Here is a 27,143-nt window from a genome sequence, read left to right as displayed (position 1 = left end):
CGTGGTCGTGCTTGAAGAGGAGCACAGCTCCAATCAGATTACCCACAAGCCCTTGTCGGTTATCTTTGGAGGGTCTGTTAGTGAAAAAGGATGGCGCTGTGGGAAGCCTCATTAGTAGGGATGATCAATGAGATGCAAATTTTTCTGAAATTATGCACATTTTTATGCAAATGTTTGAAAACAGACCAATCAATTTAAACCCAGGTTTAAATTGATTGGTCCATTTTCAAGCTGCATATATTTGCATACACGTTTTCATACATTTGCATCAACTCGGAAAAATGTGCATATCTGTGATCATCCCTACTCATTAGTATCCAGAGGCTTCCCTCTTCCTAGCTAAGTATATGATTTTGTACCCTACCTTCGCCTTGGTTACACTTCGGCGCCGCCAGACGATGGAGCTGTCAGTAGGTAAAAACACATACATAACACAGGATTTTCTTGCAATTGCCCTGTTTTAATTTTATTTGCCTAGCCAATCTGGTCGCAAATATAAAAAGCAGTAGATAGGTGCAATTTCCTTGATAGACCAAGTGTCCTTACAATCTAAAATTATGTGTGCTCAGAAAAATGGGACAAAGCACAATGGCCTCATTTCTGGTAGCTATGTGAGGTAAATATTTTTTTGTAGGTAAAATACCTCATGAGGTATTTACCTCTAAATAGCAATTCTGAAAGATATTTCTCCATTTCCGAGCATAAGGTAAAACATGAGGTAAATGCATAAAATGAGGTATTTCAGTGGTAAGCATGCAGTTCGTCCCCGGACTAGGCTGGCGGTAGGCAGGCGGTAGGCTTGCGGAGACACGGAAGCTGCCGAGTTGATACATTTCTCCGTGTTCCGCTCTACTGCAGCTGCCTGAGAGGTCTCTGTGTCTCCATTCACTTACATTGGTATCGCCACATCAGAGGGAGCGGTACTTCCCGACCTCACACCGCTTGCTCTAATCTTTATGAATTAACATTTTGCTACATTTTTTTACAATAATCACCGCACAAGGCGATGATTTATCGCTCTGCTCGGTAATGTCCGCTTTTGATGCGGAAGGAGCCTTTATGAATGCAGATTTTGCTACGTGTGCAGTAAAGTCAGCTGTTATGAATGATAGCCAATGAGTGGGAAAAGATCTTAAAAATTGGCAAAAATTGCATCGATTTGCAGTGAGAAAAGGGCCATATGTATCTACCTGTTCATCACCTGATGAGAAACCACTGTCCACATGCGTATATTTGCTTGCAATGTGTGGCATGATTCTCACTATCAACCCCATTTTTTAATTGTGACATTGGTGAACAGGGCTTCCGGTTGAGAAAAGCCTCAGCAATCTCCTTTTCCTCTTCCTTTCAGATCATCTGGCAGATGTCCTGGAGTGTAAAGTGGAGTGTGAATCCAGTTTGATTCCAAATGTTGGAGGATATTTAGTCCAGAAGTTTGTCGCCACCATGTACCACTATTTGCAGTTTGCCTATTACAAACGTAAGTAATGACAAATGACACAGTGAGCAAGACCAAATCTGGGCACCTCTTGCAACTGATGGGTTTGGTTATCAAATTATGTACCGTATTTTCTGCCGTATAAGACGCTCTGGAATATGAGGCGCACCCAGGTTTAGAGGACAAAAAAACGGGTAAAAAATATATATACTGTATACTAAACCTAGTGCATCCATGTTCTAGGAGCGTCTTGTACATGTTCTCCCCAAATGGTGTCCTCCTGTTTCTTCCATGTTTCCCCCATGTCTTCCCATATGTCCTCCTGTGTGTTCCATGTCTCCTTCTATGTGCCCCATGACTGTGTCCTCCATGTCTTCCCTGTGTGTCCTCCTTTGTGTCCCCTTCTGTGTCCCAGCAGCGAGTGTCCCCTTCTGTCCGCAGTGTTGCCCGCACCCCCGCATGATTCTGCTTTCTCCCCTGTGTCTCCTCCTCTCCCATGTATGTAGCAGCTTGCCTGATCCATGGCACCCATGCAGATTGCAGACCTCCTGGCTCGCTCTACTGAACGGCTTGTGCTGATCATGTCATCAGCACAATCCAACAGTAGAGGGAGAAGTGTGGAGGAGAAGGAGGTCTGCAATCCCTGCGGGCACCGTGGATCTCTGCGCTGCCAACCCTCCTGCTAGGGGGACACCTGGCTACATATACTGGGGACAGCTATACCCCTGGCTACATATACTGGGGACATATACCCCTGGCTACATATACTGGGGACATATACCCCTGGCTACATATACTGGGGACATATACCCCTGGCTGCATATACTGGAGACATATACCCCTGGCTACATATACTGGGGACATATACCCCTGGCTACATATACTGGGGACATATACCCCTGGCTACATATACTGGGGACAGCTATACCCCTGGCTACATATACTGGGGACAGCTATACCCCTGGCTGCATATACTGGGGACATATACCCCTGGCTACATATACTGGGAACAGCTATACCCCTGGCTGCATATACTGGGGACATATACCCCTGGCTACATATACTGGGGACAGCTATACCCCTGGCTACATATACTGGGGACATATACCCCTGGCTACATATACTGGGGACAGCTATACCCCTGGCTACATATACTGGGGACATTTATACACCTGGCTACATATACTGGGGACATATACCCCTGGCTACATATACTGGGGACATATACCCCTGGCTACATATACTGGGGACATATACCCCTGGCTACATATACTGGGGACACATATACACCTGGCTACATATACTGGGGACAGCTATACCCCTGGCTACATATACTGGGGACAGCTATACCCCTGGCTACATATACTGGGGACAGCTATACCCCTGGCTACATATACTGGGGACACATATACCCCTGGCTACATATACTGGGGACACATATACCCCTGGCTACATATACTGGGGACACATATACACCTGGCTACATATACTGAGGACACATATACACCTGGCTACATATACTGAGGACAGCTATACCCCTGGCTACATATACTGGGGACATTTATACACCTTGCTACATATACTGGGGACATTCATACACCTGGCTACATATACTGGGGACAGCTATACCCCTGGCTACATATACTGGGGACAGCTATACCCCTGGCTACATATACTGGGGACACATATACCCCTGGCTACATATACTGGGGGCACATATACACCTGGCTACATATACTGAGGACACATATACACCTGGCTACATATACTGGGGACAGCTTTACCCCTGGCTACATATACTGGGGACATTCATACACCTGGCTACATATACTGGGGACATTCATACACCTGGCTACATATACTGGGGACAGCTATACCCCTGGCTACATATACTGGGCACATATACCCCCTGGCTACATATACTGGGGACATTCATACACCTGGCTACATATACTGGGGACAGCTATACCCCTGGCTACATATACTGGACACCTTTATACACCTGGCTACATATACTGGGGACATTCATACACCTGGCTACATATACTGGGGACAGCTATACCCCTGGCTACATATACTTGAGGCATTTATACACCTGGCTACATATACTGGGGACACATATACACCTGGCTACATATACTGGGGACATCTAAAAACGCTGTAGCAGAGCTCAATCTTCCCTGGCAGACCTTTTACACCACTGCTAAGGTCATGTATATTTGGCCCCACCCGTTGCCACGCCCGCATTCTGTTGTGTGGCCACGCCTCTTTTTGGTCCATAGAGGGCGCATTAATAGTCTTTGTCCCCGGGCGCTGAAGGCCCTAACTTCGCCTGTGAATGTATCTCCTTGAATACTTGAAATTGTGACAGGGAGTTGTGGAATATAGATATGAATTTTGGCAGCAGGTTCATCTTTATGGCGTTCGCCTTCCCCAGGAGGGTAAGAGAGAGGCTCTGCCACGCTTTACATTTATCTTTTAATATATCAAGAAATTAGGTTAAAACAGAACATCACAGGTGTCTTCAAAAGCAAACGTCAACTTTTATTTCACAACAATGGTTTTAAAAAAAAAAACATTTGTCCCCTTTAAAAACCAGACACACGGCGGTGTCAAATGTGTCCTCCAAATAGCACACCTCACTCACGCCACGAACACACCAAGCAAGATTGGCCAATCAAGCACATCAGTGTCCTATTGTCCACTATCAGACTGTATATTGGCACACGATGTTTATAGACCAATGCTTGACTGCCGCTGCTGTTTCTGATGAATTAGTGTGAACGCTGTCCCAAAGAGAACCTCCTGTTGGGCAGTCTGCAAATGCTTTAACGTGGTTTATGGCAATAGTCGCCTTGCCCATGTGGGCTCACACCAGCACCATGGGCACATCCAACTCTCTCTGTCCACAAACGAGTGGCTGCCGTCCGGTGTGTACTGCTCGTTGCCATGGTGCTCAGGTTGCATCCCGTCTGTTGCAGTGCAATTAGCTGAATTAACACCTCCGCAGGTTCTCGTAGTCTCAGCTGGGCAACGTCACACACCAGCCTCCAGGGCTGTGGAATCGGTACAAAAATCTTCCGACTCCTCAGTCTATGAAACCATGACTCCAACCCCGACTCCAAAATGGCTCAAACTCCGACTCCTCAGTCTAATACTTAACAGGGCTGTGGATTTTGTACAAAAATCATCCGACTTCCGACTCAGACTCCTCAGTTTATGAAACAACTCCGACTCCGGGTGCCCAAAATTGCTCCGACTCCGACTCTTTGACTCCGACTCCACAGCCCTGCCAGCCTCCATGACTAGTATCGCCCACCTATCGGCTTCGTCAGATGGTAGGTTCTTGATACCAGTGTTGGAGTGCAGTCTTGTGTTGTGGAGGAGGTCAAGTGAGGGAAGGGGTCTCCCGATAACCCTCTCTGCTGATCTGATGACTCTCTGTAGTTTATATCTCTAAAGGGGCCCATACACTGGTCGATTTCAGCCATCGATCGATGCTATAGAATCGATCGGAAATCTATTCTATCAGATTGATCGATTTGCGGCCGATTTCGATCAATTCTGATTCATCTGACAGGATGAGAAATCTAGGTTCAGAATGGAATCTATGGAAGCAGCAGATCCATGGCCCATAGAGTTGCATTGGATCTAATGGTCCAATAATGCATTTAGATCGGTTTCCAATAGATTTCATTCTGAAACCTATTGGAAATCTGTTCCTAGTGTGTGGCACACATCAGATAGATTCCTGTCAGATTCGACTTGACAGGCATCTGACAGAAATCTATCTGATGGTCGAATCTGCTGCAAATCTATAAGTGTATGGCCACCTTTACTCTTGACTATTGTAGTCAAATACTTTATTGTAAGTGGCTCTCTGTTTTATACGTATATTTTTTTTGTTATTTACATTTCTAATCTACCGTATTAACTTTATGAAGGAAAAGCAACAGTAAACCCTGGAAAACAAATAACCAATTTTTCCAAATACATCAGAATGTTTTATCTCTTTCTACTCACTACTCACACCAGTACACAATCTGTATTCCACAGTGAATGATGTGAAGAACGCGGTTCAGTGTGTCTCCAGCTACATGTTGTTTGACCCCACCGATACCGTAATGCAACAGAACCTAGCTTATTACAAGTTCTACAAGGAGAAGTGGGACCTCGAGGACACAGATTTCAACCCCAGAGAGGTAATATTAGTGTTATATTAGCCAGGACAACAGTTTAATCTTTCAAAAGTGCACAGAGGATTCATCTACAGCAGCCGTTTAGAAGCAACTTTCCATTGTCTTAAAGCGGGATTGTCATTATAAAAATCAAATTTCAACAGCGACTGGTCTGAGTTGCTAATCCTGCATTCAAAACTTTTTCTGCTGTTATGATTTGGAGTTATCACATACTTTAGGAGACCTTTAGTAGTCAGTGCCAAACAATTGCATGCTGTGGGTTCTTTTTATCTATAATATATTCCCCCTCTTCCATTTATTTCCCTGCCTAGCTGCTTATCTGAAACATGATCCCCTGCTCACTTGTGTTTACTAGCAAGGCTGAGGTGACTCAGCGATTGGAGGAGAAAAGAAGAAAGTAAAGGGCAAAAATGACATCAGGATTTAGCCTAAACTGTGGGCAAAAGACATGGCCCCATCACTAACAGAATTCTCTTCATTTACTATATAACATTATACAATAAAAGCTTCAGCGCTATTTTCAATGTTTCCACCACCAGTAGCATCAATTATCAAGATGCGCTTACCGGATTCTTAGGACCTTAATTATAGGGTCCTAGATAAAACCTCATCAGACCAGCAGATGGTTTCCTCCCTGCCAATCTTCACACATAGAATCGCTGTCAGATGTTATCTCAAGCGGTCAGATCCACCATAGCTCATAATGTGCTTGAGAAAAAATACATAAAAGGCTCATCTAAGCGTATCAATCTTAAAATGCTATTTAGTTTCCAAAGATAAAAGCGGTGTTAAAAACGTGACTCACTTAAGGGCCCTTGTGACAGGGACCCCAACGATATACAAGCGTATCAATACCAAGACGCCGTCCAGCCAAACATCCTCCGCGCCCGACCGGTTTCACTACTAGTTTCCTCAGGGGCTAAAAGAGAATGGCTGTAAACGGCAAGGTTTTTATACCTGTAAGTCTCTGTAGAAGGGCGTTCCTCCCTCGGACGCCGGCCCGGAGATACGTCCGTCTTAATCCAAAATGGTCTTCCGCCTGGTTGCGATGCCCACCCGATCATGCGTGGTACGTGTCACCACGCACCAGGAAGCCAAGTTAGTGATCCCCTTCCGTATATATATGGTCGCATCTATGCGTACCATATATACATAATTACACATAAAAAATCTATTTAAAATTTTGCAAAAATTAATAAAAAAAATCTGAAAACAATTACTATCAGGTACATCAGGTACCCCCTGATGACGGCGAGAGGCCGAAACTAGTCGGGACGAGAGCAGGCTATGCATCTTTGATTGAAAGTGTGCTGATTACCACAGGGGTGGGAAGCGAACTAACCGGAGAGGGTCCTAATTAGGTTAGGACCTTCATGATGTGAGTGACTATACCACAATTTTAATGTTATACCGTTTCCAATAAATTTTGCATATTATAGATCCACTGAGAGTACCCTTCTCTTTTTCTGTCTACATTGGGTTGCTTGGAGCACACCACACAGCACCCGAGATACAGGAGGGGCCTCTGGAGGTGGATTGGAGCTTTGCCTAACATCGTAACCCTTGGCGCTGTGGCTGAATATAATATTGTACCTGTGGAGGAGAGAGGGTCCTACCCCTAACACGGCTGCAAAGGTTGTTAACTCACAGAAAAGGAAGAGGATTTCTTATGTGTCCTTGTGGGGCGCCTCTATATGCTACAACATTACCATAATTTTGCTCTCTATTTTGTCTAACTCTTCTTTTTTATATCCTTTTGTAATGAACCGTTCCTTTAAAATCGCTGCTTCCTCTCTAAAATCCTCTTTATTGGTACAATTTCTGTATAGCCTCATAAATTGCCCCTTTGGGACCGCCCTCATCCAATTAGGATGGTGGCAGCTCCCAATAGGGATGAAGCCATTACGATCCGTGGGTTTAAAAAAGGTTTTTGTGGTTACATTTTCAATATTCATGTTTATTTGTAAATCCCAAAAATGGATACTATCCTTACTGAATTCACAGCTTAACTTAATATTTAAATTATTGTTATTCAAGTATTTTATGAAAACAAGAAGGGAGGCCTCATCACCCCTCCACATAAAGAGCACGTCGTCTATGTAACGCCCCCAGAGGAGGAGCCCAGAGGGGGCGGCATTACAGACGACGCGCTCCTCCCACCCGGCCATGAATAAATTGGCCATACTGGGGGCAAACTTTGCCCCCATAGCCACTCCTACCTTTTGAAGGTAATACACCCCCCCCCCCCAACCAAAAATAATTGTGTTTTACGGCAAAAATGGTACAATCTATCAAAAAATTAATTTGCTCTTCAGAGAACGTCCTGATTTCCTTAAAAAGAATTGTATGGCTTCTAGATCTTCATTATGCCCAATTATAGTGTACAAAGACGTGACATCCGCAGTTTAAAGAAAAGAATGATGTGGTGGTGAAAGCCGCAGATAAGGGGGGAGGGATCGTGGTCATTGATAAAGAAGATTATATTGCTGAAATGAACAGGTTATTGAATGATGGTCACACTTATGAAAAATGAAGGGGGGATCCTGGACTGTCATACAAAGAAAAATTGTATGAATTGATAGGTCGCCCAATCGTTAGTGGAATCGATTCGGTGACCTATCGATTGGGCGAATTTATTGACAAATTCCTACAGCCTCTAGTTAGAGACGAAATCTTATCTCAAAGATACGAAACATCTTATCACTTTATTGGAGAGATTGACTTTTGAAAGTCCTCCTTATTTGGCCACTGCGGATGTCACGTCTTTGTACACTATAATTGGGCGTAATGAAGGTCTAGAAGCCATACAATTCTTTTTAAGGAAATCAGGACGTTTCTCTGAAGAGCAAATACATTTTTTGATAGATTGTACCACTTTTGCCTTAAAACACAATTATTTTTGGTTTGGGGGGTGTATTACCTTCAAAAGGTAGGAGTGGCTATGAAGGGCAAAGTTTGCCCCCAGTATGGCCAATTTATTCATGGCCAGGTGGGAGGAGCGCGTCGTCTATGATGCCGCCCCCTCTGGGCTCCTCCTCTGGGGGCGTTACATAGACGACGTGCTGTTCATGTGGAGGGGTGATGAGGACTCCCTTCTTGTTTTCATAGAATACTTGAATAACAATAATTTAAATATTAAATTAAGCTGTGAATTCAGTAAGGATAGTATCCATTTTTTGGATTTACAGATAAAAATGAATATTGAAAATGTAACCACAAAAAACTTTTTTAAACCCACGGATCGTAATGGCTTCATCCCTATTGGGAGCTGCCACCATCCTAATTGGATGAGGGCGGTCCCAAAGGGGCAATTTATGAGGCTATACAGAAATTGTACCAATAAAGAGGATTTCAGAGAGGAAGCAGCGATTTTAAAGGAGAGGTTCATTACAAAAGGATATAAAAGAGAAGAGTTAGACAAAATAGAGAGCGAAATTATGGTAATGGATAGAACTCTTCTCTTAAAAGAGAGAGAAAAAAATGATGAGAAAAAACTTTTTTGTCCTTTTGTGACTAATTATAGTGTACAACATAATAATATTAAGAAAATTTTAAACAAACATTGGCCATTATTGAAGGCGGATCCAATATTAGGCCCACTAGTACCAGAACGACCTGAGGTAATTTTTAGGGAGGCCCCAAATATTAAGGACATGATCACTGGAAATGCAATTAACCAGCCTCATTATAGAGGTTTAAGCTTTTTTGGGAAAAAAAGGTTTTTCTAAGTGTAGAAAATGTACGTGTACTCAAACTCCAAGGAAGCAAACTGTTTTTGGTAATGATTATGACATCAAATAATTTATTACATGCGAATCTAACTTTGTGGTATATTTATTAACTTGTCCATGCGGGTTAAAATATGTAGGGAGGACGAAACAAAGGTTAAAAGAACGCCTGGCAGAACATGTTAATAATATAAAAAATAGGGTAGAGAGCCATTCACTATCGTAACATTTTAGGTTGAAACATCAGAAGGACCCCACGGGATTGACGTTTTGTGGGATCCAAAAGTATATTAATAACTGGCAGGGATCAAATAAAATAAGGGAGGTCTCAAAATTGGAGACCAAGTGGATACACAAATTAAATTGTATGGCTCCATATGGTCTAAATATAGAGTTGGATCTAAATTGCTTCATTTCTGATGTGTGATAAGGAAAGTTTGTTTAGACATGCAGTATGATTATTGAACACTAGATGGCAAGAAGGAATTAATTGTAAACAGGACGCTGATCAGCCATACATTAAAAATACCCTTGGTAAATGTTTATTTATTACTAGTAATTGTTTTCAAATTTTTTTATTAATTTTTGCTAACTTTTAAATAGATCTTTTATGTGTAATTGTGTATACAGTGGTGTGAAAAACTATTTGCCCCCTTCCTGATTTCTTATTCTCTTGCATGTTTGTCACACTTAAATGTTTCTGCTCATCAAAAACCGTTAACTGTTAGTCAAAGATAACATAATTGAACACAAAATGCAGTTTTAAATGATGATTTTTATTATTTAGTGAGAAAAAAACCTCAAAACCTACATGGCCCTGTGTGAAAAAGAAATTGCCCCCTGAACCTAATAACTGGTTGGGCCACCCTTAGCAGCAATAACTGCAATCAAGCGTTTGCGATAACTTGCAAAGAGTCTTTTACAGCGCTCTGGAGGAATTTTGGCCCACTCATCTTTGCAGAATTGTTGTAATTCAGCTTTATTTGAGGGTTTTCTAGCATGAACCACCTTTTTAAGGTCATGCCACAACTTCTCAATAGGATTCAGGTCAGGACTTTGACTAGGCCACTCCAAAGTCTTCATTTTGTTTTTCTTCAGCCATTCAGAGGTGGTTTCGCTGCTGTGTTTTGGGTCATTGTCCTGCTGCAGCACCCAAGATCGCTTCAGCTTGAGTTGACGAACAGATGGCCGGACATTCTCCTTCAGGATTTTTTGGTAGACAGTAGAATTCATGGTTCCATCTATAACAGCAAGCCTTCCAGGTCCTAAAGCAGCAAAACAACCCCAGACCATCACACTACCACCACCATATTTTACTGTTGGTATGATGTTCTTTTGCTGAAATGCTGTGTTTCTTCTACGCCAGATGTAACGGGACACGCACCTTCCAAAAAGTTCAACTTTTGTCTCGTCGGTCCACAAGGTATTTTCCCAAAAGTCTTGGCAATCATTGAGATGTTTTTAAGCAAAATTGAGACCAGCCTTTTTGCTTAAAAGTGGTTTGCGCCTTGGATATCTGCCATGCAGGCTGTTTTTGCCCAGTCTTTTTCTTATGGTGGAGTCGTGAACACTGACCTTAATTGAGGCAAGTGAGGCCTGCAGTTCTTTAGATGTTGTCCTGGGGTCTTTTGTGGCCTCTCGGATGAGTTTTCTCTGCGCTCTTGGGGTAATTTTGGTTGGCCGGCCACTCCTGGGAAGGTTCATCACTGTTCCATGTGTTTGCCATTTGTGGATAATGGCTCTCACTGTGGTTCGCTGGAGTCCCAAAGCTTTAGAAATGGCTTTATAACCTTTACCAGACTGATTGATCTCAATTACAGTACTTTTGTTCTCATTTGTTCCTGAATTTCTTTGGCTCTTGGCATGATGTCTAGCTTTTGAGGTGCTTTGGGTCTACTTCTCCGTGTCAGATAGCTCCTATTTAAGTGATTTCTTGATTGAAACAGGTGTGGCAGTAATCAGGCCTGGGGGTGACTACAGAAATTGAACTCAGGTGTGATAAACCACAGTTAAGTTATTTTTTAACAAGGGGGGCAATCACTTTTTCACACAGGGCCATGTAGATTTGGAGTTTTTTTTCTCACTAAATAATAAAAATCGTCATTTAAAACTGCATTTTGTGTTCAATTATGTTATCTTTGACTAACAGTTAACGGTTTTTGATGAGCAGAAACATTTAAGTGTGACAAACATGCAAAAGAATAACAAATCCGGAAGGGGGCAAATAGTTTTTCACACCACTGTATATGGTACGCATAGATGCGACCATATAAACGGAAGGGGATAACTAACTTGGCTTCCTGGTGCGTGGTGACGCGTACCACGCATGATCGGGTCGGCATCGCGACGAAGCGGAACACCATTTTGGATTAAGACAGAGGTATCTTCGGGCCGGCGTCCGAGGGAGGAACGCCCTTCTACAGAGTTTTACAGGTATAAAAACCTTGCCGTTTACAGCCATTCTCTTTTAGCACCTGAGGAAACTAGTAGTGAAACCGGTCGGGCGCGGAGGATGTTTGGCTGAACGGCGTCCTGGTATTGATACGCTTGTATATTATCGTTGGGGTCCCTGTCACAAGGGCCCTTATGTGAGTCACGTTTTTAACACTGCTTTTATCTTTGGAAAATAAAAAGCATTTTAAGATTGATACGCTTAGATGAGCCTTTTAGGTATTTTTTCTCATGCACATTATGAGCTATGGTGGATCTGACCGCTGGAGATAACATCTGACAGCGATCCTATGTGTGGAGATCAGTGTTGCTATCACGGATGGTAGTGATCACGGGTACGCGTGATTCACGGCCATTTGTACGCAACACAAAGGCTGTGATCCGCATGTTGTGATCCGCATGGATCACGGCATCGCGTCAAATCCGGATCACGGCATGCTTAAAAAAATACAGGTCACGGCCCGTAATCACGGCTATGATGCGGCCATGATTGTGGATTTTTTCAAAAGATGTCACTGGGCCAATCAGAGGCCCCTGACGCAGGCTAGAGCAACCAATCACAGGAGGGGAAGCATACGTGTATATATGCACGCATACAGTATCCGGATCACATCCAAGCGCATTGTTACGCATATGGGAAAATAAGGACGCATACACTATCTCTTTAGACACATACATTTTTACGCATGCGGACATGTATGTACGCATAAAGTATCTTCCCTCTTTCCACACGTACATTTTTACGCATGCGGGCATACAGGTACGCATGAAGTATCCGGATCACGGCCGTGTATGGTAGCCGTGCGTAGCCGGAGAAAAGACGGGTCGGGCCGGTTATGCATAACAAAAATAAGGGTCGCAATCACGGGTGATCCGGATGCGGCACCAATAAAAACGGCCGCATTCGGATCCGTGCTTAAGGGGTATCCGAGCAACACTAGTGGAGATTGGCAGGGAGGAAACCATCTGCTGGTCTGATGAGGTTTTATCTAGGACCCTATAATGAAGGTCATAAGAATCCGCTAAGCGCATCTTGATAATTGATGCTACTGGTGGTGGAAACATTGAAAATAGCGCTGAAGGTTTTATTGCATTTCGTGAAGACACTGTGCTGGAGTGTTGGACTTTAGCTGCTTTTTCTCTTATTTTGGACTTTTAGGGCTTGATTCACAAAGCGGTGCTAACCTACTTAGCACCCTGGTTAGCATGTCTAAAGACTTTAGACGTGCTAAGTAGGTTAGCACCGCTTTGTGAATCAAGCCCTTATTTGGTTGCGCTGATATAGTTGATGGTTGTATTTTATTTACTATATAAAATTCACTGAAATCAAAACGCGGACAGTACAATACATGTGTTATGTAAGTAGAGCAATTATTTATCTACTTATATATGTGTTTTTTTCCCTGGCATAGTATGGATAATCCCACTGCTTAAAAAGGATCCTGAAGTGAGAGGGATATGGTGGCTGCCATATTTGTTTCCTTTTAAACAATACCAGTTTCCGGGCATCTCTGCTGATCTTTCATGCATCAGTAGTGTCTTAATCACACACCTCAAACATGCATATGGCAAATGCAGTCAAACTTAAAGAGAAACTTTGACCAAGAACTGAACTTCATCCCAATCAGTAGCTGATACCCCCTTTTACGTGAGAAATCTATTCCTTTTCACAAACAGACCACCAGGGGGCGCTGTATGGCTGAAATTGTAGTGAAACCCCTCCCACAAAGAGCACATACTCTTGGCAGTTTCCTGTCTGTGAACCCTGTTGCATTGTGGGAAATAGCGGTTTACAGCTGTTTCCAACTGCCAAAAAAGCATGCAGCAGCTACATCACTTGCCAGCAGTAAAAATGTCACCATGTGATAAATGTCAGAATATAAATCAGGGATTTAAAAGATTTTACAATGGGCAAACACTGACTAAATCATTTATACATAATTATTGTAAAAATGAAGCACCTATTTTATTACATTATTTTCACTGGACTTCCTCTTTAAAATTAATCTGTAGCTAAGGTAAGAAAAAAAACCCAGATCCTCACCTAAGGAGATGGAATGCTCTTTGTCTTATAGAGCCTTCATGGCCCCCACTATCCCCTGCAGGCTCCTCCGTGCAAATCTCCAGCCGTGGGAGGCTTCGGGAGCTGGTTGCGCCAGGCTGCGCATGCGCGAGTGCGTGAGAGAGCGTGCTCGTGCATGTGCAGTACGGAGCTGCCCATCTTCAGGAGCCCCCCCCTGATCCCCCCCCCCGCGCCGATCGCTGGATCCAGGTTGGGTAATGTATTAGTGGGGGGATCAGGGGGGATCCGGAGCGATCGGGGGGGGGGGGGGGGGTTTGGGCTAGTGCTAGCTAAAGCTTTTACATTTATACTGGGTGACTCTGAGGCTGCAAAACCTCCTGAGCGGCGTAACGCTCAGGAGGTTAAACAAGCCAGGACTATCTAAAATGTACAGGGCAACACTGGTAGTCTGGATCCCACTTCCTCTGTAATAAAGAAGAATGCAGTGCATGTAATACAGGGCAAGGGAAGAAGGGGCAGAGGAGTGACTTGGTCATGTGATTCCTAGAATCATGCTAGAATAGTGTAAATTCAGTAGCAGACATAGGCCCCCTGCACACTGGAAATCTGATTTGCGATTCCGATTTTCCCTAGATGCTACCAAAACAAGAAGAAAAAAAGCAGCATGCAGTACCGATTAAAAATCATGAATCGGAATTTCATGTAAAATGGCGTCAAAATCGGAATCGCATGTAGCGTGCAAAACCCATGACTTGTCGGAAGTTTAATAAACGTATTCTTACAAATAACACTAGTAATGTACGGTAACTACATTTCAGGACCCTGTAAACCCGCAGAGCTGGGATTTTGAGAAATTTGCTGTGTTTCTAATGCACTGGTATTAATCTGCTCTGTTTGATACTTGCTCTCCTGACAGGAAGCCCTGAGGTATAATAACCAGACAACTCGCCACAAGGAGCTGCTGCAGTTCGCTCAAGATTTTCTCCGTCGAGATGATGATGAAGTAAGTGCTGCCGTGTGGAAGTGGACTGGCCAGTGACCTTGCTGCTCTTTTTAACCACTTCACCCCAAAGACGTATTTACCCTAACGGACAAGAGCGATTTTCCCCTTTCAGTGCTCATCCCTTTCATTTGCCAATAACTTAATCACTACTAATCGCAATGAAATGATCTACATCTTGTTTTTTTCACCACCAATTGGGCTTTTTGGGGTTGATATTTGGTTTCAGTAATTACTTTATTTTCTATGCATTTTAAAGGGAAAAACAAGGAAAAACTGAAAAAATACACTATTTCTCCAATGTCATCCCCTATAGTTTTAATATTAACACTGCTACTGTACATAAAACCCACACATTTTATCTGCCTATTTGTTCTGGTTATCGCAAGATTTTAACCACTTTGCTACAGTATATCTACGTCATCTGTGGCACCCTCCAAGCCACCATGACGTAGATATACTGACTTGCTTGCAGCCCTGCTGTGCACGATCGGGAGCGCTTTAGAGCGCACCCCTCGGCACTGACAGCTGCATTACTAATTGGCGAAAGGGAACATGTTCCCTTGTAGCCAATTAGTGACCCCCCCCCCCGCGGATGTAGCCAACAGCAGTGATCCTTCATCTCTCCCCCTCTGTAGTTGGATCGTTAAAAAAATGCCCCTGCAATTCGAATATCTCACCTTACCTGGTTCCTGCGATCATCCTGCAGCTCCAGCCTCCATTCACAGCTCTTCACTCAGCCCTGTGACGCTGGTTATCCGGGTCCCGGCTTGATGATGTCATCAAGCCGGGACCCGGGTGTTCGGTATCACAGGGCTGCGTGCAGCTTGGTGAATGGAAGCTGGGGCTGCAGGATGATCGCAGGAACCAGTTCAGGTGAGATATTTGAATTGCAGAGGCATTTTTTTTAACGATCTGGCCACGGGGGGATGGGGGGGGGAGGGGGCTAAGTGTTAAGGGGGGGGGCACATCTGGCTGCCCATAACAGAGGGTGGGGGTTATAATTCTGAAGGGGGGGGGGGGTTGAAATGATTATTGGCGCCCATCAGGGTAACGGGGGTGGGGGATTTCATAATGGAGGGCACATCTAATGGTCCTGAGGGACATCACTTAATACTGGGGTCACATATGGCTATAATGGGGAACACTGATCCTGGGGACACATCTGGCTATAATGAGGGATGCTTTATTGGGGTACGCATCTGTATATATATATATATATATATATATATATATATATATCAAATGCGGGGACACATCTGGCTATAATGGAGGCTGATATTGGGGGGGGGGGGCACATCTGGCTATACTGGGGGGGGTTCTGATACTGGGCACACATCTGGCTATCAATCCTTGGGGGACATAATACTGATGACATGTATTTTACCTACTGTAGCACTTTTTTTTTTTTACTAGAATTGAAAAAAACCTGAGAAATAATGCAATTTTAATGGTTTTCCCGCTTTTTTTTTTTCACGCTAAAATGCGCAGAAAAAAAAAATTTCGGGACAAAATATCCCCTTATGATAGTCTAGTTTATCCTGAAAAAAATGCTATCCAGATTATTTAGGTGTCGTGAGTAGGGATAAAGTTAATGCTGTTTAAATAGGGACATAGCTACAATGTCAAAACTGCTCTGGTCCAGAAGGGGAAAACAAGGCCTGGATGCGAAGTGGTTAATTATGTCCCTAGTACAAAGTATGTTTTTTTTTTTTTGGTGTTTGTTTTTTGTTTTCTCACTATTTTCACGTGCATGGGGCGTGCACGCGCACAGCAGCAGCAACACTGTCTGACTTATAAAAACGTCCTGGAGCCATTAAGAGGCTGTAGCAGGACGTTTTTATGAGTCAGCTTGTCATAAAGTGGTTAAAGGACACCCGAAGTGACATGTGACATGATGAGATAGACATGTGTATGTACAGTGCCTAGCACACAAATAACTATGCTGTGTTCTTTTTTTTCTTTCTCTGCCTGAAAGAGTTAAATATCAGATATGTAAGTGGCTGACTCAATCCTGACTTAGACAGGAAGTGGCTACAGTGTGACCCTCACCGATAAGACATTCCAACTATAAAACTCTTTCCTAGCAGAAAATGGCTTCTGAGAGCAAGAAAGAGGTAAAAAGGGTCAGTAGTTCATACATGTTTAGCTCTGGCATACTTCAATGAATGTGTCATTGAGCAAAAACAATAAATCAGTTAAAACTTAAAAACTAGATTTAAACATAAAATAAAACTGTGGAATATCTTAAAAACTCATTTTTAGGAGATGGAAGATAGATACAATGGTTTATTTCATTTGTTTATTTTCGCTTCGGGTGCCCTTTGAAGGGAATCGAAGTAAAAATAAACTTATGAGATAATAATTTGTATGTATTGTTCAGCTGAGAAATAGAACATTCGTAGCAAAGATATGAGTCTCATATTGTTTCCAGTACAGGAAGAGTTAAGAAACTTTTTAGCTTACAGTTTTACCGCCAGGAAGTTCAAAGAGTCATTAGCTCTGCTCTTGTTTCATCATTTAAAATACAGAGCGTAATTTGTAAACGGCAAATATCAGAGAATGATGCAATGTTATATATATCTGAAAATAAAAATATGAGACTCTTTTCTTTGCTACAAATGTTCTATTAATTATCTGTTCTACACATCCAATTCATTATATCATAAGTTGTTTTTTTTTTTTTTTTTGCGCTTCAGTCTCAGCCTGAGTTGTGTATTTCTGGCTACCAGTCTGCTGCTCCCCCTCCCTAAAAAATGCGGGGACACCATCCTCCCTCCCAAGGCCCTGACCAAATCTCCACATACTCACTGTAACGCTCCCTGCACACTGCACGCCATTCAGATTTTTAATCGTTTTTTACATCCGATTCCAATTTTTAATCGTTACTGCATGCTGCGTTTTCTCCTCCGTTTTCCTGTTGATTGCATTCAGGGAAAATCGGAATTGCAAATCGGAATCGCAAAACGGATTTGCAGTGTGCAGGGAGCCTTACTCAGTATACATTATCATTACACATGAGAACCATCCCCTTCCCCCCTGCTTTTACACAGCTGTTCCTTAAAGTGAACCTCCTGACTAAAAATCTACTCAGCAGCACTGAAAAGGCTTGGTGTTTCTTTAACAGTTTCACAGCATCAGAACTTTGTTTTTCTTACCCAAGCCTCATTTTTAGCTGCACAGAAGAAATCTGCCCGGGCATTTTTACCCTGAGGCTGTGCAAAGCATAATGGGGTTTCTGATGTTGTTCTCCTTCTGCTGTTTTGGTGCAATTTTTTTTTTTTTTTTTTTTTTTGAGATTTAAAGCCTAGCGTGTTCAGCTGGGAGGGGTGATCAGGACACAGGACAGTTGGAACTGTGTCTCATGCTTCCTGTCACCTCCTTTCAACCAAAAAGATGGCTGCCCCCATGAAATCACAAAGATTTGCCTGTTCTTTTAAAACCTAGTGGGTAAGAGATATTACCTTTCTATTTTGATTAACATAACTAATGTAACTTAATGACAGTATGTTTGTTTAGGCTGAAGGTCCCCTTTAACGCCCATATTCAATGGAAAATGGATGGGGAACCTTCAGTGATGTGACATGATGAATGGGTGTTCCCCGATCCATCTTACTACCCCCGGGAACACGCAATGGCACATCATGGGCACTAATGAGTGTGCAGACGTTCACGGCACTTTGCGCGGGAGTCATCAGGGATTTTAAAGATCCACCATGGCAATCGTAATCGCTGGATGTCGCAAAATGTTGTTTGCTTACTCGTGCACAGGAACCCACGTTGCGGGATCATGGAAGCAATCGCTCGTCGCAGTAAGCTCTACAGTATAATTTATAATATAGTACTGGATCTTAATTCAGTCAATATTTGGGGGGTCATTTTTTTTCTTTTCAATGCTTAAAGAGGAACTCCAGTGAAAATAATGTAATAAAAAATGTGCTTCATTTTTAAAATAATTATGTATAAATGATTTAGTCGGTGTTTGCCCATTGTAAAATTATTTTAAATCCCTGATTTACATTCTGAAAATTTTTACATGGTGACATTTTTACTGTAGGCAGGTGATGTAGGTGCTGCATGCTTTTTTGGCAGTTGGAAACGGCTGTAAACAGCTATTTCCCACAATGCAACAGGGTTCACAGTCAGGAAACTGCCAAGTGTACTTACTCATAATTTCTTTGTGGGAGGGGTTTCACTACAATATCAGCCATACAGCGCCCCCTGATGGTCTGTTTGTGAAAAGGAATGATTTCTCATGTAAAAGGGGGTATCAGCTACCGATTGGGATAAAGTTCAATTCTTGGTCGGAGTTTCTCTTTAAGCAAGCACAGACAGGGCCTACGAAACAAGTGATTACGGCCCCCAGCGCCAGGCACCGAAACCAAGCGCCCCATAACAGCATGTTATGCTGCATGGGGCACGTAAGGGTAATTGGGGGCTCCGGTGATCGCCGGACCCCGAATTACACCACCCTCCGAGTTACGACGACTCGGAGGGGGAAAGGTGTTTAATGCCGACGGGGATTTTTGTGGCAGCAGAGAGAGCCGTCATTCAGCTCTCCCGGTGCCCAACTCACCCGCGGCGCAAAATGCAGTGTTCAATATGCAGGGGTTTGCATGCAATAATAATGCAACAGCTTACACAGGAACCATAGGTCTTACCAGTTAATGCAGGTACAGTACTGATGGTGTGCTTTTCTGTCAACATTTCTGTGTAGCCTGGATGATGCTATAGCGTGGCAACCATTCACTCAGTAATCAGGCAGCAGCTTACCCAGGAAGCTTAGCTGTCACCGGCTGGTTTACTATAATAATTCTATTATATCAGGGTTTACTATACCAGCCATTAGTCCCGTATTCTATAATGGAGATGGCCGGGACCTGGACACTGTTTACTATACCCGATTGTTTACTATAGCAAGATTATACTGTGTTGACATAAGAGAGCTGCCCAAACCAACCTCAAAGGACACCTTACCTAAAGGTGGCCATACACTGGTCGATTTGCCATCAGATCGATCAACAGATAGATTCCACTCTGATCGAATCTGATCAGAGACGGATCGTATGGCTGCCTTTACTGCAAACAGATTGTAAATTGATTTCAGCATGAAACCGATCACAATTTGTGAAACTGCCGCCGCCCCCCTGCATACATTACCTGATCCGGCCTACGCGAGTCCCCCGGTCTCCACTGTCTCTTCACCGCTCCGGGCTCCAAGGCTGCAGCTTCACTGAACTTCCTGTTCGGGGGAAGTTAAAACAGTAGAGGGCGCTCTACTGTTTAAACGTCCTGCCGGGACAGGAAGTTCAGTGAAGCCTGACGGACTCGGAGCCCAGCGCGGAGAAGAAGCAGCGGTGGCAGCGGAGACTCGCGCCGGCCGGATCAGGTAATGTATTGCCGCTAGCGTCGGTCGTCGGGCATTCAAACGCCGCTATCGACGCACTCCCCACCCGCCGGCGAACGAGCAAAATCTTCCGCACGGACGGATCGACGGGAACGATTGATTTCGGACGGAAATCGATCGTTCTGTCAGCATTTGCGCATTGATTTCACAGCAGATTCGATCACAGTAATTGAATCTGCTGTATATCGGCGGAAAAATCGGTAGGTGTATGGGCTCCTTAATAGGGATAGGAGGCCGCCATATTCATTTCCTTTTCAGCAATACCAGTTGCATCCTGCTTGCATCAGTAGTGTCAGAATCACACCCCGCTCCTGATGAAGTGCTTACGTGGACCACGCGTAGAACTTTTTATCAGTCTCCCTGCTCTCATCTGTGGCTGCTCTGATCCGTTGTTTACCGACACATGAACTCACACATTGCTATTGCCATGAACCTCCATTAATCATATACATTTATTTATCACTGTTTGATTTGATGAGCATATCTATTAGTCCAATATTGCACTTTTTTATGCACTTGTGCTTTTACAGTGATTTAGTGCACAGTTAACCAGGTATTGACCCGTGGCAAACATACTCTGCTTATTGCGCAAAAGGTGGATCAGCGCAACACCAGGCCGCCTCCAAATGGCCTCCATCAGAGATGCGCTGAGCCCCCCCAGGAACTACAAACGCACCTTGAACCCAAACAGAAGCTCTGCATATACACCAAAAGCATGGCTGCTCCCACTTAACAGCCATGCTTTTGGTGTATATGCAGAGCTTCTGTTTGGGTTCAAGGTACGTTTGTAGTTCCTGGGGGGGGGCTCAGCGCATTTCTGATGGAGGCCATTCGGAGGCGGCCTGGTGTTGCGCTGATCCACCTTTTGCGCAATTTTCAATTTTACTTGATTAGCCGCACCCAGGCTATGCATAGACATAGGTTAGGATTTAGTTAGTGTTAGGCCCCTCCCATGGAGGATTGACTTCTTCGCAGTGGGAGGGACGAGTACTTAATAGGTTGCATGCAAGCTGTTACAGGAAACTAACATCCTCCTCCAGTGGTAGACAGGTCATGTGTATGCTCGGTGTGTATTATATCCCACAAGTGGGGCTTGCACTCTTTTGCAGGTAGGCACTTGCCTGTTTTTAAGTAGCGCTGTTCATTTCCTTGCTATATACTCCGCTTATTGTGATCTATAGATCTGAACGGAGGTTGTTTCATTGCAGCGCTAGGGATTATTGAGGTGTTATTCATTGGTCACCTCTTGTATGCCCCTTTTTTTATTGTTTTTTATTGTTTCCTTTTGTTGCTGAATAAATCCTATTCAGTTTCATCATTATCAGTGGTGCAGCCATTTTTTTTGCCATTTTTTAATTGTAATTTAAGGTTTAGTGGCTTGCACGCCATGTACCTTCATTTGAGTGCAGATATATCCATTTGTTTGTAGGGATAAGGAGTGCCACAAGGATCAATCCTATCCCCTCTGCTGTTTGCAATCTACATGTTGCCACTTGGTACACTTATCCTACGTCATGGCCTGACGTACCACTGCTACGCCGATGACACACAGCTATACCTGTCCTTCAAACCTGGTGGAACAGACCCTACCCCAAAAATAAACTCTTGCTTAGCTGAGCTACAGGCATGGATGAATGATAACTGGCTGAAACTGAATGCTGACAAAACTGAGGTCCTGTTTGTCCAAAGCCAGCACTCGCCATCAAGAAAGCTCTATCCTAAAGCAACACCAATCAGGATTGGGAATTCAGACATAAACAGCTTCAACCTTGTGCGCAGCCTTGGCGTACTAATCGATGGGGAATTGAGTTTCAGAAACCAAATTTCATCTGTAGTTAAATCTTCCTACTTTCATCTGAAGAACATTGCAAAAATGAAACATCTGATTCCCCCAGAGGATCTTCCAACCCTAATCCACGCCTTCATCACATCACGGCTGGACTACTGCAATGCCCTTTATGCTGGCCTCCCCAAAAAGGACCTGCGTCGCCTGCAATTAGTGCAGAATGCTGCTGCCAGATTGCTAACAAACCAGCCTCGCCACTGTCACATTACACCGATCCTTCGCTCACTGCACTGGCTACCAGTAGAATGGAGAATACTCTTCAAGATTGGACTGCTGACATTCAAATCCCTGCACAACCTGGGGCCTGGATACATGAAGGACTTGCTAAAGCTGCACCACACCTCTCACAACCTCAGATCAGCAAGTTCTATAAACTTGGTCACTCCCAGAGTGCACCTCAAAAAATCTGGAGATAGAGCCTTCTGTCATGCTGCCCCTACTCTTTGGGACTCCCTGCAACACCCAGTAAAGACAGCACCATCCCTGGAGCTATTCAAAATCCAGACTGAAAAGCCACCTGTTTAGCCTGGCATTTCCAGACTTATAAAATTCTTCCTCTGTACCACTATGGTCAGAGCCATGCTTATGCGCTTTGAGTCCCACGGGAGAAAAGCGCTTTACAAATGTTATTTGTTGTTGTTGTTTAACAGTACCGGTTGCCTGGCGGCCTGCTGTGTTTTTTATGCATAAGTAGTGTCTGGATCACACACCTGAAACAAGCATGCAGCTAATCCACTCAAACGTCAGCCAAAAAAATCTGATCTGTATATGCTTGATCAGGGTCTGTGGCTAAAAGTATTAGAGGCAGAGGCAGCCTCGCCACTGTCACATTACACCGATCCTTCGCTCACTGCACTGGCTACCAGTAGAATGGAGAATACTCTTCAACATTGGACTGCTGACATTTAAATCCCTGCACAATCTGGGCCCTGGATACATGAAGGACTTGCTGAAGCTGCACTACACCTCTCACAACCTCAGATCAGCAAGTTCTATAAACTTGGTCACTCCCAGAGTGCACCTCAAAACCTTTGGAGACAGAGCTTTCAGAAACCAAATTTCATCTGTAGTTAAATCTTCCTACTTTCATCTGAAGAACATTGCAAAAATGAAACATCTGATTCCCCCAGAGGATCTTCCAACCCTAATCCACGCCTTCATCACATCACGGCTGGACTACTGCAATGCCCTTTATGCTGGCCTCCCCAAAAAGGACCTGCGTCGCCTGCAATTAGTGCAGAATGCTGCTGCCAGATTGCTAACAAACCAGCCTCGCCACTGTCACATTACACCGATCCTTCGCTCACTGCACTGGCTACCAGTAGAATGGAGAATACTCTTCAAGATTGGACTGCTGACATTCAAATCCCTGCACAACCTGGGGCCTGGATACATGAAGGACTTGCTAAAGCTGCACCACACCTCTCACAACCTCAGATCAGCAAGTTCTATAAACTTGGTCACTCCCAGAGTGCACCTCAAAAAATCTGGAGATAGAGCCTTCTGTCATGCTGCCCCTACTCTTTGGGACTCCCTGCAACACCCAGTAAAGACAGCACCATCCCTGGAGCTATTCAAATCCAGACTGAAAAGCCACCTGTTTAGCCTGGCATTTCCAGACTTATAAAATTCTTCCTCTGTACCACTATGGTCAGAGCCATGCTTATGCGCTTTGAGTCCCACGGGAGAAAAGCGCTTTACAAATGTTATTTGTTGTTGTTGTTTAACAGTACCGGTTGCCTGGCGGCCTGCTGTGTTTTTTATGCATAAGTAGTGTCTGGATCACACACCTGAAACAAGCATGCAGCTAATCCACTCAAACGTCAGCCAAAAAATCTGATCTGTATATGCTTGATCAGGGTCTGTGGCTAAAAGTATTAGAGGCAGAGGCAGCCTCGCCACTGTCACATTACACCGATCCTTCGCTCACTGCACTGGCTACCAGTAGAATGGAGAATACTCTTCAACATTGGACTGCTGACATTCAAATCCCTACACAATCTGGGCCCTGGATACATGAAGGACTTGCTGAAGCTGCACCACACCTCTCACAACCTCAGATCAGCAAGTTCTATAAACTTGGTCACTCCCAGAGTGCACCTCAAAACCTTTGGAGACAGAGCTTTCTGTCATGCTGGCCATACACTAGGCCGATTACCCGCCGATCGACAGCAGATTCGATCACTGGGATCGAATCTGCTGTCAAATCGTTCACGCAACACGCTAATTTTCGATCTATTTCGGCCCGAAATAGATCGGTCCCATCGATCGCGCCGTGCGGGAAATTACCGTCGATCGCCGCGGGTAAGGTGCGCAGCGCTAGCGGTGTACATTACTTGAAGCTGGCTCCCGGCACCTTCTCCGCATCACCTCCCGGCTGGCATCTTCTCCGCATCACGGCATCCGTGTATAGCTTCCTGCTTCACTGCAGTGACAGAAGAAGTACAAATAGAGGGCGCTCTATTTGAACTTCCTCTGTCACTGGAGCGACAGAAAGTTATGCCGGATGCGGAAGCTGATGCGGAGAAGATGCCCGCCGGGAGCCGATGCGGAGAAGATGCCCGGGACCAGGCTTCAGGTAATGTATGCGGGGGGGCGACAGCGGCAGCTCAGCAGATGGTGAATCGGTTTCAGGCTGAAATCGATTCACAATCTGTTTGCAGTAAAGGCAGCCATATGATCCCTCTCTGATCAGATTCGATCAGAGAGGGATCTATCTGTTGGTCAAATCTGATGGCAAATCGACCAGTGTATGGCTACCTTTACTCTTTGAAACACCCTACCATACCCAGTAAAGACAGCCCCATCCCTGGAGTTATTCAAATCCAGACTGAAAAGCCACCTGTTTAGCCTGGCATTTCCAGACTTATAGAATTCTTCCTCTGTTCCACGACTTACCAATCAACCAATTATTGGTCTGAGCCACGCTTACGCGCTTTGAGTCCTATGGGAGAAAAGCTTTTAGACTATGTATTTACAGCAGATCTTGGTGCTCCAACGATCCCTGAGAACTCTCCCTTCTTTGTAATATTTTGCTTCGGTTTGTTTAAACTGTACTGGATATTGTACTGTAGTGTTGTCTGACTGTGTGTGTTGTCATATTGCAGATGGAGGTAGGAGCAGTACTGGATACAGAACCAGCCCCATCTGATGCTGAGTTTGAAGGGGACGGAGATTATGAGGAGGGCATTTATGCGGAATGGTGGACAGAGCCAAAATCCAAAGGTGACCTGGCTGAGAAGTCTGCCGCAAGATAAAACTTCCGATCTGGCCATGAACTCCTCACATCCAAAGATGCCAGGAAACAACTGGTGTACATTTTTGAACAAGGATAGCTTTATTCAAAGCCTGACATTTTCTACAGACTCTCTAAGTAATTACAAAAGCATTCCAAGATGGAGAACGTATTATGTTGGTGATGTATATCACTCCAGGGTATTTAAGGAACTTGTTTATTTTACTTGGTTGAATAAAAGTGTATAATCATTATTTTTAGCTGTTAACCTTCATGTGCAGTCACCAAGGAGAGCAAATGACTCTTCAATGATGGGACGGGATATAATGTGGACATTAACCAAACCATATGAGGCCCCCAGGCTTCCGCCTGGCTTGGAAAACAGAAGTTTGCCTTCTTAAAACTGAAGGTGTTTGCAATTATTCAGGTTAGACTGAGATTTCTCCCACAATGTATCACTGATGAATATGCAAATCATCTCTTTGTTGTCCCTGATCTGTTGAGATAAGGAGTTCCAAAACGTAGGGGCAGCATGACAGAAGGCTCTGAGACCAACAGTTTCCAAGTGGACTCTGGGTATGACTAGATTATTAGAACCTGTGAATCTGAGAATGCGGGGATTGCTACGCAGCTGCAACATATCTTTCATGTATCCAGGGCCTAAATTATTCAGGGATTTAAATGTCAGTAGGCCGATCTTGAATAGGACCCTCCATTCTATAGGTAGCCAGTGAAGGGAGTGCAGGACTGGCGTTATGTGGCAGTGACGGGGTTGGTTGGTTAGCAGTCTGGCAGCAGTATTCTGTATCAGCTGTAGTCGGTACAAGACCTTTTTTGGAAGGCCAATGTAGAGAGCATTGCAGTAGTCCAGTCGGGATGTGATGAAGGCAAGTTGGTAGATCTTCTGCGGGGATGAGGTGCTTGATTTTTGTGACATTCTTAAGGTGAACATAGGATGATTTCACCACAGCAGAGATGTGAGTTCTGAAGTTTAAATCCCCATCAATTAGAACTCCCAGGCTACGCACATGATTAGAGCTCTCTAGATCCGTGCCTCCTATTTCCAGTGGTGAAGACTGCAAGTTGTTTTGTTGTCATGCGCTGCCCTCTGATCAGAAGGACTTCAGTTTTGTCTGCATTTAGTTTCAGCCAGTTGTCATTCATCCATTTCTGTAGTTCACGTAAGCAGGTGTTTATAGTTAGAGTTGGGTCTGTTACACCAGGCTTGAAGGAAAGATATAGTTGGGTGTCGTCCGCATAGCAGTGGTATGTCAGGTCATGTTTTTAGATTAGTTTTCCAAGCGGTAACACGTAAATCGTGAAAAGCAGGGGAGAGAGGATTGAACCCTGGGGCACCCCATACTTAAAGTGAACCTCCAGACTAAAAATTGACTCAGCAGCACTGGAAAGGCCTGGTGTTTCTTTAACTGTTTCACAGCATCAGAACATTTTTTTCTCTTATACAAGCCTCATTTTTAGCTGCACAGAAAAAAAAATGCCCAGGCATTTTTACCCTAATGCTGTGCAAAGCATGATGGGATTTCTGATGTTGTTGTTGTTCTCATTCTGCTGTTTTGGTGCATTTATTTTTTTTTTTTTTTACATTTTGAATTTGACATTTGAAGCCTAGCATGTGCAGCTGGGAGGGGTTATCAGGACACAGGACAGTTGGAACTGTGTTTCCTGCTCCCTGTCACCTCCTTTCAACCAAAAAGATGGCTGCCCCCATGACAAAGATGCCAGCCCCCATGAATCACAAACATTTGCCTGTTCTTTTAAAATGAGGTGGGTAAGAGATTATATTACCTATCTATTC

The 27,143-nt window shown here is 44.0% G+C and overlaps 1 protein-coding gene across 1 annotated transcript in view; it reads left to right on the top strand.

Moving 5' to 3' along the window:
• Positions 1-25,581, top strand: part of LOC137542178 (endoplasmic reticulum protein SC65-like) — a 39,044-nt gene extending 13,463 nt beyond the window's left edge. Inside the window, exons 4-7 of the mRNA XM_068263905.1 lie at positions 1,352-1,480; positions 5,495-5,640; positions 14,756-14,842; positions 25,200-25,581. Of these exons, the coding sequence (XP_068120006.1) occupies positions 1,352-1,480; positions 5,495-5,640; positions 14,756-14,842; positions 25,200-25,349 (512 nt within the window). The 3' untranslated portion in view covers positions 25,350-25,581. The remainder of the gene's footprint in view (positions 1-1,351; positions 1,481-5,494; positions 5,641-14,755; positions 14,843-25,199) is intronic.
• The last annotated feature ends 1,562 nt before the right edge of the window (positions 25,582-27,143 follow it).

This window comes from Hyperolius riggenbachi, chromosome 12 (genome assembly GCF_040937935.1).
Source record: "Hyperolius riggenbachi isolate aHypRig1 chromosome 12, aHypRig1.pri, whole genome shotgun sequence".
NCBI classification, from domain to species: Eukaryota; Metazoa; Chordata; class Amphibia; order Anura; family Hyperoliidae; genus Hyperolius; species Hyperolius riggenbachi.
This window is presented reverse-complemented; position numbering and strand designations above follow the sequence as displayed.